General features: G+C 46.3%; 1 protein-coding gene across 1 annotated transcript; it reads right to left on the minus strand.

Moving 5' to 3' along the window:
* Positions 1-10,258: 10,258 nt before the first annotated feature.
* On the minus strand, positions 10,259-12,237 carry LOC123160203 (fucosyltransferase 2). The gene is made up of 2 exons (XM_044578014.1): positions 11,928-12,237; positions 10,259-11,814 (listed from the first exon to the last, which is right to left on the minus strand). The coding sequence occupies exons 1-2, from the start codon at positions 12,223-12,225 to the stop codon at positions 10,364-10,366; spliced, it is 1,749 nt and encodes a 582-aa protein (XP_044433949.1). The 5' UTR covers positions 12,226-12,237; the 3' UTR covers positions 10,259-10,363.
* Positions 12,238-12,677: the final 440 nt, after the last annotated feature.

The raw sequence follows: 12,677 nt of genomic DNA on the forward strand, positions 1-12,677 counted from the left end.
ATCATTCAGGCGGCATACTATATCTATGCCGTCCCTTGCTAATTCATTTTTAGTTGTTCAATACCCGAAGGATATGGGATTACCTGTGGCAATCCGTATACATGGTAACATTTGAGCAATGTGCATTATCGTTTCAACATCAGTTTGTAAGCACCAAAAATGACACTTACGGAAAATAGTACCTAAATTGCCTCTCAACTTAATTAAGGCTTTCATCCAACAACGCTTTTTTATATAAGTGTGGGACTTCGAGGTAGGTAAGGTCTGCACTAATTAGAGGTTCATTTCACAGTCGCTCTTGTTTTTTTTTTGCGGGGGCACAGCCGCTCTTGTTTCTAAACTAAAACCACGACACTTACTTCGGATCGGACGGAGTAATATTTTATTATGTTGGGCTCTATATATAGGATTTTATTACAAAAGGCTTATTATCCTTTTGTTTCCATTTGAATTTAATTCTCCTGTGGTTAAATATTACTGGATGTCGACCTACACATTCACACTATAAAAGATGGATATGATGGTTGCCACCATCACAGAAAAATGTTGTAATCCTTCTACTATTTAACTCTTGATGATTCAGTGAGTTAGCTTTTGTCGTTAGGTTCAAAATCTCCTCCCCTCTAATTGTCCTATGTTTTTGGTGTCATCAAATGTGTTTGACTATGTTCATGATTCTGTACGAGTGATTTAAATATTTTCTTACTCTGTGGGTAGCTATGGAGAGCATTGATGCTGCCAATCGATCATTTAGCCCAAGCTTACCAAAGATAGACATTCCAAGGAAGTTGGCACAATATTCTAATGGAATAACAAGTGACAAGCTGTAGGGTTTGTTTCCTGCATTTATTTTGGACGTGTTCTTTGCCCATTGCAGGTGATTTGTCCACTATATTTATCTTGCAAATGTGTTTGACTTACTAGCACATCCGGATATATGGATGTTTGTCTGCTGTATATATTGCTGCAATTTCTATGTTATAATTATTTCTAGTATCTATTACTTGGGAAAAGCTTACCTTCAGCCGCCCGATCGCGTGCGTGCGTCCGCCGCCTCCGTTTCCGTCAGACTGTCTCTTGATCAAAAGGTGGAGAGCAACCCCTCCATGTCCACGTTTCTACAACTCATGCTTTGTTTCAGAAAATAGAGTTGGCAACTGTATAGCTAGATCCCGTGGCGGACGAAGACCCGTGCGGCTGGGAGGGCGACGCCGGCGAGGATTCCAGCCGGATCCGACGAGTATGGCGCGTGGGCAGGAGGCCGGGACGTCCAGGAGCGGCAGGGGTGGAGACTCGTGCGGCTGGGAGAGCAACGACGGCGAGGTTTCCAGCCGGATCGGACGAGGACGGTGAGCGGAAAAGAGTCGGGACATCCGGAAGCAGTGGGGGCTTCGCTCGGCGCGGTGCGGCGGGGTTGGAAGCGAGCTTCATCCCGAGGACCCGCGATGGCAGTGGCGCACTGCGCACCCATGACAAGAGGTGGACGGACGGAAAAAAATAGGAGGAAGGCATGGCGGCGAGGCGACCTGGTCGGAGGTACGATGCTCGCCAGCGGCGGCGCGAAGGCGGGGAAGGGCGGCGTCGATCCTCTCTCACCACCATCTGGCAGAGCTGGTGGCCCGCTCTTGCTGTTGTCGGATGATGAAGAAGACGAACTCTGCTCGCCATTGACGATAGCAAGGCCGCGTCCACTTCTGCAACATCAATTATGTTGCAAAAACAAATGTGCAACAAGACCTTTGTTCAGAAAAAAAATCCGCAAAAAGACCACCGTAAAGAAAAGTAAATCCACAATAAGACCTTTGTTGCAAAATATCTGTGACGGGCACGACTACGAGCTGTAGATGATTTTTTAATACACATATTTTATTGCGAAAAAAATCGCAAGAAGTATCTTGTTGCAAAAAAAATTCTACAACATGATCTTTATTACAAAGTTTCTGCAACACGATTTTTATTTCAAAAATTTCTGCAACATTGCCTCTATTGCAATGAGAAGGACGATGCTCAGTCACTCGATGGCATGAGATCTGACGGCTCACGACCGGGCCGATTTTTTAAGATCGGCCGGCGAACGCATAGCACGTCCCTATTACTTGCCTCATGCTGAATTAATGTATCGCGGTGCCTGATCAGGAATAAGATAAGCTTGGGTGAAACACCGATTGCAACAACCCAAAGCGAAAAACACACCTTAAATCGAATAACTGAAAATCGGCGCGGCGAAGCGCGCGTACCCCTCTAGTCCATTCTATTTGTGTACATTCACGATAGCAAGTTTGTTAGCTTTCCATGTAGCATACGACTTGTTGTACTACCATATATACATTGAACAACACCGCAGATTCCTTTATACGTTAACGTTCTGTCTTAGTCTCTACTCCTAATGTCTCAGTTGGTAGGTCGCTTTCCGGGTTTCATTTTCGTCCCACCATTTTCGTCCGGTTTTTCGTCCCTTCCCCGCACATAGAAAAAAACAGCCAGCGAGGCTCCCCTCGATCTATGTATTCTATCTACGATCTCTCCAGGACGCCCCAGCCCCCAATACGAGCCGCCTCCGAGATACGAGTCGATCCGCCGCTGGCCAGGCTCTCCACGATGTGCGCGCCGGGGCGCCGCTCCCGCTCCCGAGCATAGCAGCAGCGGCGGAGCCCCGCCGCCGGCGAGCTCTCTCTGGCGGAGGAGGGCGGGGGCGAGCTCGCCGTCTCCCTCGCGCTCAACAATCTCTTCTCCCACGCCGTCGCCCGCTTCACGGCCTACTTCGGCCTCATGCTCCCGCATCGACCGGCTCTTCAGCGCGGAGGACGTCCATCAGGCGGCGGGCGAGATCTCCGGCTGGGATGGGCCACTGCCTCCACCATCACCGCCTCTTCGTTGCCGCCGCCGCCGACATGTGCGAGGGATGCCTGTCTTCTTCAAAGAACGAGATGAATGAAGGATGCAGAGGAGACAGGCTCCATGGCGTGTTCCTGCTGTAAAGCTCTCGACCTCTCGTACAGGTACACGTTTCTTCTTCACGCGAGTTTGAAAACACACATACTACCGCGAGCCGGAGATCCATCCACCCAGTTATGGATCCATCAGGTACAAGCCACTAGCCACCAGGTAATAGAGATTTCCCCTCTGATTTAGTTGGATTGGGGGAGGCTAGAGAGGCTTGCTTGTTGTTGTGTTTTCTGCGTGAGAGAGCAGAGAGAACTGAGAGATCACATGGATCCAGTGTACAGATGAGCTTTTGGTGTGGGGGTGGTGGTGGTGGTTGAGGTAGCAGGGAGAGGATGGTCACTAGATGGAAGAGTGCAGGGAATGTTGCTTGCTACTGCTACTGCATGTGCTATTGTGTTATTTTGTAATATTTCTGAACTGTTAGCGATATTGCCGCAGTGAGATGAGCTTATTTTGTAATATATGGTCTTTTCCAGTGCATTGCAAAACTAACTAATACTTTGTGATCTGACACCTTGGTAACCTCATGATTGGGTGGCGCATGCAGGGCACACCTCCGAGCTAGCCGATGCTTAGTATACCAGTCTTCTTCTACATCCGGTGCGACCTCAAAGAATACCTTCGTCTAGCTGGCCGTTGAGCACCTTAGGGACGAGGGTGCCTGGGTGTAAGCAGTTCAACTACACGATGAAGTGAGTAAAGGGGTTAAGACGGTTGCGTTGTGCGTGCGCTGCTTGCTTGCTGGTGAGTGTCGCCTCTGTGACTAGGTGTTCTTTGTTGTCTATGCCCTCTGTAGTTTAAGGTGTTTGTTCTTTTATGCAATGCTCGCTCGCCCAAAGTATGTACGATCTTTACCATAGTACATTAGCTAGCTATAGGAGATGACATCTTTGTGCTTTTCTTCTTCCTGAACACGCATATGGATGTTTGTGCATTGGAACGGCATGTCTTTCGGATCAACTGTTCCCTGCTCTGACTTCGCCTTTTAATTTGACTGAATATCTACTTACGCTCTCCAAGATTGTTCCTGTGAGTTTCTTTAAAACCTATTTGTGCACCCAGCTAGATCATACAGTTGTTAATGTATGGAGTTTTTTATTGGGTCTGTTTATCTCAGGGCTCTGACGCGCCGATTTCGTTTAGACAATTTTTAGAGCCAGTATTTACTCCAGGGAATACTCTTTATATTGTTCAATCTCGGTGTAGGTCTAATTTCTCGGAAACAGTTTCAGTCAATGCTGGGCCGAAACCTCTTAAACTCATTAAGTAGCGTTCTTGGAGAGTTGAAATCTCATTTCATTGATGATGTATTGCGCTGCGTGTTGGTTAAGATGAAGCAAGGAGAAAACCATTGACGATGTATTGTGATGCATGTTTCAGTCAACTTGTTGGACAACTGTACACGTATGTGTTTTTTCAAGCCCACTGATTTCAGCCTCTCCGTCTCCTTCAAGCCGGTGAGTAATTAATTGGTTAACTGAACATACTATTTGAGAAGGGACAAGGGAAGAAACCTCAACTATTCCCCTTAGTTCATGTTGTCTCTACAATTTACAATTGTATATGTAGTGCTACCTGAATTAAATTCTGGCAACTAAGCTCATGCAGTGTTTAAGATTAAATGGGATATAATGGAAATGCAGATGAGAAGTTCAGGGATATTCCTGGGAGTGCCTATTATGTGGCTCCGGAGGTGCTGAAGCGGATATATGGAGCCGATAATTGCATATGGAGTGCTGGAGTTATACTCTACATTCTGCTGTCTGGCATTCCTCCTTTTTGGGCAGCAGGGCAGGTGCGTTCTCTGGCTGGTTATGTCAATCAATTTTGGGGCTGTGATGGATGCAAAGACTGGAAGGTGAATATAGTTATCCTACAGGAACCCTCCCTTGGTTTTAATTACCTGAGAATGAGTAAGGTCTATTTGATCCCTGGCCATCAATTTCTAATGGGGATAAAGAATTACTCCCTCCGTTCCTAAATATAAGACCTTTTAAATATTTTAATATGGACCACATATGAAGCAAAATGAGTGAATCTACACAATAAAAATGTCTATATACATCCATATATAGTCCCTATTGAATTATCTAAAATAGCTTATATTTAGAAACGGAGGGAGTACAACAAACGGGAGAATCAGACATAACTCTGTTATGTAGTAGAGAACGTGAGTGCATATGCTTATTGGGGTCGGTCAACATGGTTCAGTTGGCATAACAAGCTCCAACGGACACAACTTTTCATGAATTGAATTGATTGAATGCCCTTAGTAAGTTCTCGATAGAATTACCTCTTCTTACAAGGATGAGAAACTTAAGTGTTTTTAATTTATTTTGTGCAGATCCTCATGTGAAGCATAAATTTCATTTTATCCAAGGAGATAACAAATGCTGAAAACATGGGACTCAAAATGTATAGAGAGTCGGAGACACTGCTAAACTGTCATTTATGGGTGTCTACCAAATTCACTATCAACCACTGTTGTAGGACCGGCGGTATGTTAAAATTTATTTTGGTTTTATTAGTCCATGTAGAGATGCTATGCTCAGCTATTGATTTGACACTTGTGATATCCAATTACACTCCTGTGGCTTGTATGTTGCTCGAAGATGCTCACAAGTCTGGTTGGGAACGTTAACCTTACTCTTAGGGACCATTATTTGAAACAGTACTCTGTCTACTACTCCCTCCCATGATATAGCTTAAAAAATGTTCTTATATTATGGGACGGCGGGAGTATATGCTAAGTTGTGTACTGATGTATAGATATCTGATTTTGTTCATTTTGCATTAGGTTGGGAGGACATAGACTAAGAGCTATATATGATGATTCTACAAAAGATAATGTACTGGAAGACATGAGAACTTTTAGTATGCTACAGTGTAAAAATATTTGGAATATGGTATGGTTTGCCGGACCGGAACCAAAGCAAGAACGAGAAGGAGCTTAAGTAGGGCCATGTCGGGGTGTCGCCACAATAGGAAATTGTCGCTGGTGCTAGATACCAGGGGAACCAAAAAATCTTTTTTCTACAAAGGTAACGAACTTTTTGGGTCTAGAGGGACCAAGATGAGCAGGCCATCAACATCCTATTCCTGCTTATCTTTGTTTTCTTTGTATCTGTATTATTAATCTTGGTTTCAACTGGCGTGTTGAGTGCAATCTTCCGGGTGCAATCCTCAAATATGGGATGTCGTACTAGCCTTAATTCAACATCTGGAATGGCTTATGATGGCATGGAGTTCCATCATTTCGGCTGCTTGCGGCGGGGAGTGTGGCCGGTGCTTGCGGCAGCAGCGAAGCGGCGTGCGCGAGCGCAGTGTAGGCAGTGGCCAAAGGCTCATCGGCCGCTGCGAGTACGCCGTTGGCACCAGGTTCATGACATTGTAAAAAAAATATTGATTCAATATTCTTTCGTCATTATTCCTCTTTCATGTTCTTGATCCTTGAAGATACTTGCTAGATTTCTAGCTGATATTTTTTGGTAGTATAAGCTCGATGTATATGGCCTGAATATGACCTGATTCAGAGTACATTGTGTTCTGAAGCTTTTTACTGTATGGTTCTCTCTTGAAAGAATTCAAGCCATTGTTCAATGGGAGAGAACAGTGTTAATCCTGAAATAAATGTCGTACCTATTCAACAGCTGACACAATTGCCACTGAGATCATTATTTTCCTTTTTTTCAGGTTTTCAACATCACAAATTTCATACTAATGGAGTGGAGCTACCAAAATATCTATTGAGGTAAAATCACTATATACATATTGTATTCCCCCATTGCGTCAGGCGACACGCATCTGTTGCAAAGAAATAGGCATCACCTGCGTGCTTGCTTTTGTTCGTTTCTAGCCGGCAAGAATCCATCGAGTCTTCCTCTATGTGTGCAACCTTGCCAGCATGGGAATCAATCAAGGTAGGGGCAGCCAACGTCAAGTATGTGCAGTCTTGCCGGGATCCAATCTATTGACTCCTTCAGCCAGCTTTGCACTATGTGCACGACGTCCATGCTCGAAAGCACTTTGCAAGTGGACCATGCACGGCTCCACCGGCCTTGCGTCAACAATTCAAATCCTTATCTTATACTTCCTCTGTCTGAAAAAGCTTGTCCCAAGCTTGTCCCTTAAATGGATGTATCTAGCACTAACTTGGTGCTAGATACATCCATTTGAGGGACAAGCTTTTCGGACGGAGGGAGTACTACTAGATAGACACGTACTTTTTTTATGCAATTCTTAATTTATAGAAGCAGAAGAACTGATTATGTGAATTGAATATATAATCCCATGTGTAGGTGCTATCCAAGTGTTGTGATTATTTAGCACACATAACTTGCAGGGAGATAACTCTATAGTATGAAGACTTTAAAATACGAGTGCGTGTCGTTGGTGTTTTTGAAACCATCTTCCATCACGTCTAATATTTTTGTATTTCATAATAGTAATTGTTCAGCCTTTGACTGACATATGGATGATATTTGTAATATATATCTTTCTTCCATATGACGGTAACATTATGATGAAGGTGGAACCATAGAGAGATGTGTATTTTTAATTGAGATATTTTCAGGAGTACCTTTGTGAAGCTGATATATCTTTCTTTTACAAGATATGGTTGCACTTGCTTCATCTACATAGGCTGTCTGGAATGCCATGAGGCCGGGATTGGTGTAGGAAATCTTCAAAGCTATTATATTGGTCTCAAGAAACTTGCAATACATCAATGCATTATTATTTTTAATTTTTTTGCTGACACCACAGCTACCACCTCTTCACTAAATGACAGAGGTTGCCAGCAACTGCACATGGAAAGATTTAATGTTATATTATGTCTACTAATCAATAAGGAGGGAGATCAAATTACTGCTCTCAAATATTCACCTGATTGATTTTGAAAAGAGGGTTAAAAAATGGTGTTATGAATGAAGATGGATGGGGTTGAGGGCTGGGAGAAAGATGTTGTATTGCAAGAAGAAGTTGGTTAAGAAGACTGACGATTATGAGAATGAAGGACACAAACTTTTGAATTAGACCAATTGCTTGATCGATCATTTTTGTTCTCTTGAAAACGATATATGGTCAATTTTAGTATTCTGATGTGATTGAAGAATATAGGAGGGACAAAGAGATGTGCTATTGCCAGGGACAGTTATGACTCTCTATTAAGGTATTCAGATATGATTCTCTATGGTCATGCTTCTCCTGTTCACCTGGAAGTTTATTGATGGGAGGGAAACCACTTCTGCTCTGATGATTTCTTGGAAGTTCAGGTTAAAACACTTCCGCTCTTAAAGTCTGTTTATCAATTCTTTGGATAACCTATTTAATGATTGGTTTTGATTTTCATACAGCTAGGTGAATTTACAATACAAGTCAGATTATTTGCGAGAGAATTTCATTCCCTAGAATCATTGTCATTCTTGTTGCCTACAAGGTACTTGAAGAAAATGCCCGAGACATATTTTAAGGAGTATAATTCAGCACTAAGGCTATTATTACAACGATGGAATCTTTGTTGTGGTAGTTATGTCTCCAAATGCGTCGATCCCTATCGGCTACTGAAGTAAACTTATTTATTTTTTCTGTGTCGATTTCTATTGGCTTACTGATAGCTTATTTATTCTTTTCGAATTTTAATTCCTTGATCTTTGCCTCTGCCCATCTCCATATCACACAGAAGGTGCTCAGTGCAATGCATCATGCAGTGATTCCATGATAGGAATTAGGAACTGCTCATCATTTGAATGTTTCTACAATTTTCCTGCTTGTTAGAACATGTTTGATGTACTTACACATTAACAAAAATGACCTGTAACATTCATGAAAATATTTGGGTTTGGTCATCTACTTTTTACTGTTTATTTACTCATGAAGATAGCAGATGTTCCTGTTTTTAAATATAGTTATCTGTGCTTCCAGTTGGTAGAGATCAAAGTATTAACTCACCGATGTAGGGAAAAAGAGCTCTTTTATAGACACTACTAGCAGTGGATACAGGGTGAGCCTTTTTTAAATTGTTTGGGGGGGCTTGGGGGGCACGGCTGGGCCATTTTTTGCCCTTTTTGCATTGTCGGCAGAGAAAAAAGGCTCCTCGGGGGGCGGCTGGAGATGCTCTAAGTATACAGTAGCATATTTGACAGATGAGCATTGGAAACTCTTCTAAATCCGTGTTTAGCATTTAACAATGAACTATGTAATTTAATCAATAGACTCACTTCCGTTGCCATGCTAACTGAAAATCTATAAGTCAAATGATGCGACTGTTAAGTGGAAGTTACTTATATTTTTTCTTACGTCACTTGAGAAGTTTTTTTTAGCAAGCTTATTTAAGTGCAGCCGAAGTGTACTATGTTTTTTAGACGATCTCCATGTTTTCTATTGAGATCAGAGAGCGGCTGAAGTAGTGATGGGACTACACCATTTTTAGGTTCTGAAGGCAAAGCTTCTTACAGAGTTAGTCACATTTGTCAGTTCTGTGAGTAGAAGAAATCTTGATAGCTTGTTGCTTCTGCTCAGTGTGCTTGGTGCATAAATTGATTGCTTGCTGCAAATGTTGTTTAGTGTCCTATTTCATGGTAGCTGCGGATGCTATATATTTGGTGATTTTGTTGCCGGTATTTGGAGTGCTAGGAGAGTTTCTAAACTACTGTCACGACATTATAGATAGGATAGTGAACCAATGTGACATATGTATAACATTTCATGCGAGATTCTTTGCAACAAACATCATGAGCGAGCGGTCCATATATTATTTTCATCAAGCCGTACAATTTTTTGGTTAGGATAGAAGGGTTGTTGGTTGCTTCAAGAGTTAATAACGAGGGCCCCAGCGAGAAATGTCCTGTTAAGACGGGAATCCGAGCGGTAAGTGGAATGTCCGACAAGAAAGGTAAGTGTGCGTCGTGGGGTGGGGTTTTCGTGTTGGGACAGCATGTTGGGATAATATATGGGTTGGATTGTGGGGGGGGGGGGGGTCCGGACTATCCAGACGGTTAAATTTTGTGGAGCTTGCTTAATGTCCTAACATGCTCGGATGTATGAGGAATAAGATTTGACCTTGGATATGACCATTTGTGTGATTTATTTGTATGCATTGTAGCCCGGGGGGGGACTATCCAGACGGTTAAATTTTGTGGAGCTTGCTTAATGTCCTAACATGCTCGGATGTACGAGGAATAAGATTTGACCTTGGATATAACCATTTGTTTGATTTATTTGTATGCATTGTAGCCCGTAGCAACGCACGGTGTACTACTAATATTACTCAATTTGTCAGTAGACCTAGCAAGGAGGTTTAAGCAAACATAAGTAGTGAAATCTTGAACCCTTTATAAAATTATAGAGTTGCCGCACACGCCACCAGGTTTCGCTCGATGGAATGGTTGCCGGCAAAAGTATACAAAGTGTGACCATGTTATGTATTAGGAGGAACAACCTTTAAGCCCCAGGCCACGTCTATGCAATGCTGCACCTGCGGCACGATCTTGCCGGTGTCCGCCCCCTGCTTGATCCTGCAGTCGTAGAACGGCGGCGCGTGGAAGCACGGCTCCATGGACACGTCCCGGCCGCAGGGCGGGTTGGGCACCACAGAGCCGTTGTCCGGCTTGAACATCACCCACGGCGTGAGGCCGCTGAGGCCCTGCGCCACGTACCCGAACGTCGACCCGCCGCTGGTGACCAGCACGTCGGTGAGGCTCAGCAGATATATCTCCGCCCACGCCTTGGTGTCGTGCGACCTGGCGCCGAAGTGCTGGTACTCCTCGTGGCTTGGCTGGTGCACGCCCACCGCCTCGCCGGTCACGGTCGCATGCTCCCAGTACATGCTCTTGAGCTTGTCGTAGTACCAGGCCTTCAGGGAGGTCACGAGGACGGCCTTGGACCTCCTCCGGAAAGGCGGCGACGTGGTGGCGGCGGGCGCTCCCGCGGTGAGCAGCTCCGGAAGCAGACCCTCCTTCTGCGCGCACGTGGTGATCTGCTCCAGGAGCTCCGGCGAGTTCGGGGCACTGCCGAAGACGCGCACCTGGATGCCGACCCGCTGGTGCGCCGCCGCGAGGTAGGCGTCGTGGTAGCGCGTGACGAGGCCCCAGACGTGGTTGCTGGGGTGGAACAGGTAGCGGCCGAGGTGGTGGAACACGGTGTCCGGCTCCGGGAAGAGCATGTCGAGCTCCTCCTGGAAGGCCATGACCAGGAACAGCCCCGGCACGATGTAGCTGTCCGTCCTCATCACCAACCACTGGATGTCCCGGAGAACCCTCTGGTCCTCGTCGCAGTAGAATTGCTTGTCTTCCCCAGTGGCGTCGTGGTCGAGGTGAATGTACGCGAACGCCGGTAGCCCCTGCGCGACGTCGACGGTGCTGATCACCTTGTTCTTCACCATGTTCGCGTGGCTCTCGGCCGTCTGGATGCTGAAGTTGGTGTAGCTCGTCAGCGGGAAGTCCGGCGGCAGCAACCACGTCGTGCCGGGGAATGGCTCGCAGAACAGCTCGCCCATCTCGTTGCTGGGGTCGACGAGGAGGACGCGGTCGGTGAGCACCGCATAGAGGAACGCCGACGCCGTGGCCAGGATCCGGTTGCCGAGGCCACGGTACGATATGGAGACCAGGTACTTGCACTCCGGTGACCCGACGCTGGCGTGGCTCTTCCCCGACCTGAGCTGCTCCTGGGCGTGGCTGTAGGCCGCGGTGCCCGGGCCGCAGCGTCTTTGCAGGGCCTCGTGCTGCCGCAGCTTGGAGACGAGGTACGGGGAGGGCTGCCTGCCGGCTCTCCGGCGGTACATGGCCGATTGGTGCCTGCTGTGGCAAGATCTCTCGTCGACGCCGTCGGCCAGGAGGCCGCCGAGAAGCCTGTCACGCGCTGGTGCTGATCCTGCCATTGCCAGACACAACAAATGAAATCGTCAGTAATTATTTAGCTCTGACTAATGTCCTCCTGATTGGACATGGCCTCTCACAGGACAGGGGAGCTAGCTAGCAGCCTACCTAGGCGTAAGGCGTTGGCGGCGTTGATCCACACCGCCGGCGCGCTGGTGCGCGCGCCGAAGAAGACGACCATTGACGGCACGGTGATGATGAAGGCCAGGAGCACGGCGTTGGCCGCGCATCCCCACCGCCTGGGCCTGCGGTCGAGCCCTTTCATCGGACGCCTGATGCACGCCGGCGCCGCCGCCTCGGCGTGGCGCAGCCAGTGGCCCGCGACCGAGCCGGCCGAGCGCTGCCGCGTCTTCCTCGGTGGCACCGCTACGGTTTCACTGCCTGCCTCGACGTCCCGTCGCAGCATTGGTCGCTGGGCCACTACTGCCGTGGTGCGTGATCTGACGACGGCGGCGTACAGGATCTATATACTATGTAGAAAGAGTGGTGGAATCTTCGGTGGAACCATGGAAACACGGCTCCATGCGTCCCTGCGGTCGTCGGATGAGTTTTTGGGAGGTGCGTCACCAAATCAAATCTAAAGTATCGGCACTAATCTAAATTTAATTAGGGCACTTTACAGTGTACCGACAGCACACTGTAACGGACTAGTGCAGTGTACACTGAAAAGGAGCACACCGGAGTATAAAAACCTATCTCGAGTTTGGGACTAGCGCAAACAAATCTCTCTTCTCATACTTTTCTTTTCTGTTATATCATTTTTCTCGAGAAATTTACAGAAAAATCACCACCCTTTGAGGTTGTTTTTGCCCAAAATATCTAGAGGGAAGTTCATTTACAACCTCAAACTACCACCAA

This window comes from Triticum aestivum, chromosome 7B (genome assembly GCF_018294505.1).
Source record: "Triticum aestivum cultivar Chinese Spring chromosome 7B, IWGSC CS RefSeq v2.1, whole genome shotgun sequence".
Classification (NCBI taxonomy): Eukaryota; Viridiplantae; Streptophyta; class Magnoliopsida; order Poales; family Poaceae; genus Triticum; species Triticum aestivum.

Excerpts from the sequence above, each read along its gene's own strand:
- LOC123160203 (XM_044578014.1), bottom strand. The coding sequence starts at position 12,225 with ATGCTGCGACGGGACGTCGAGGCAGGCAGTGAAACCGTAGCGGTGCCA. Across the intron at positions 11,815-11,927 it reads CGCCAACGCCTTACGCCTAG|GATCAGCACCAGCGCGTGAC; the intron begins GTAGGCTGCTAG and ends TGGCAATGGCAG.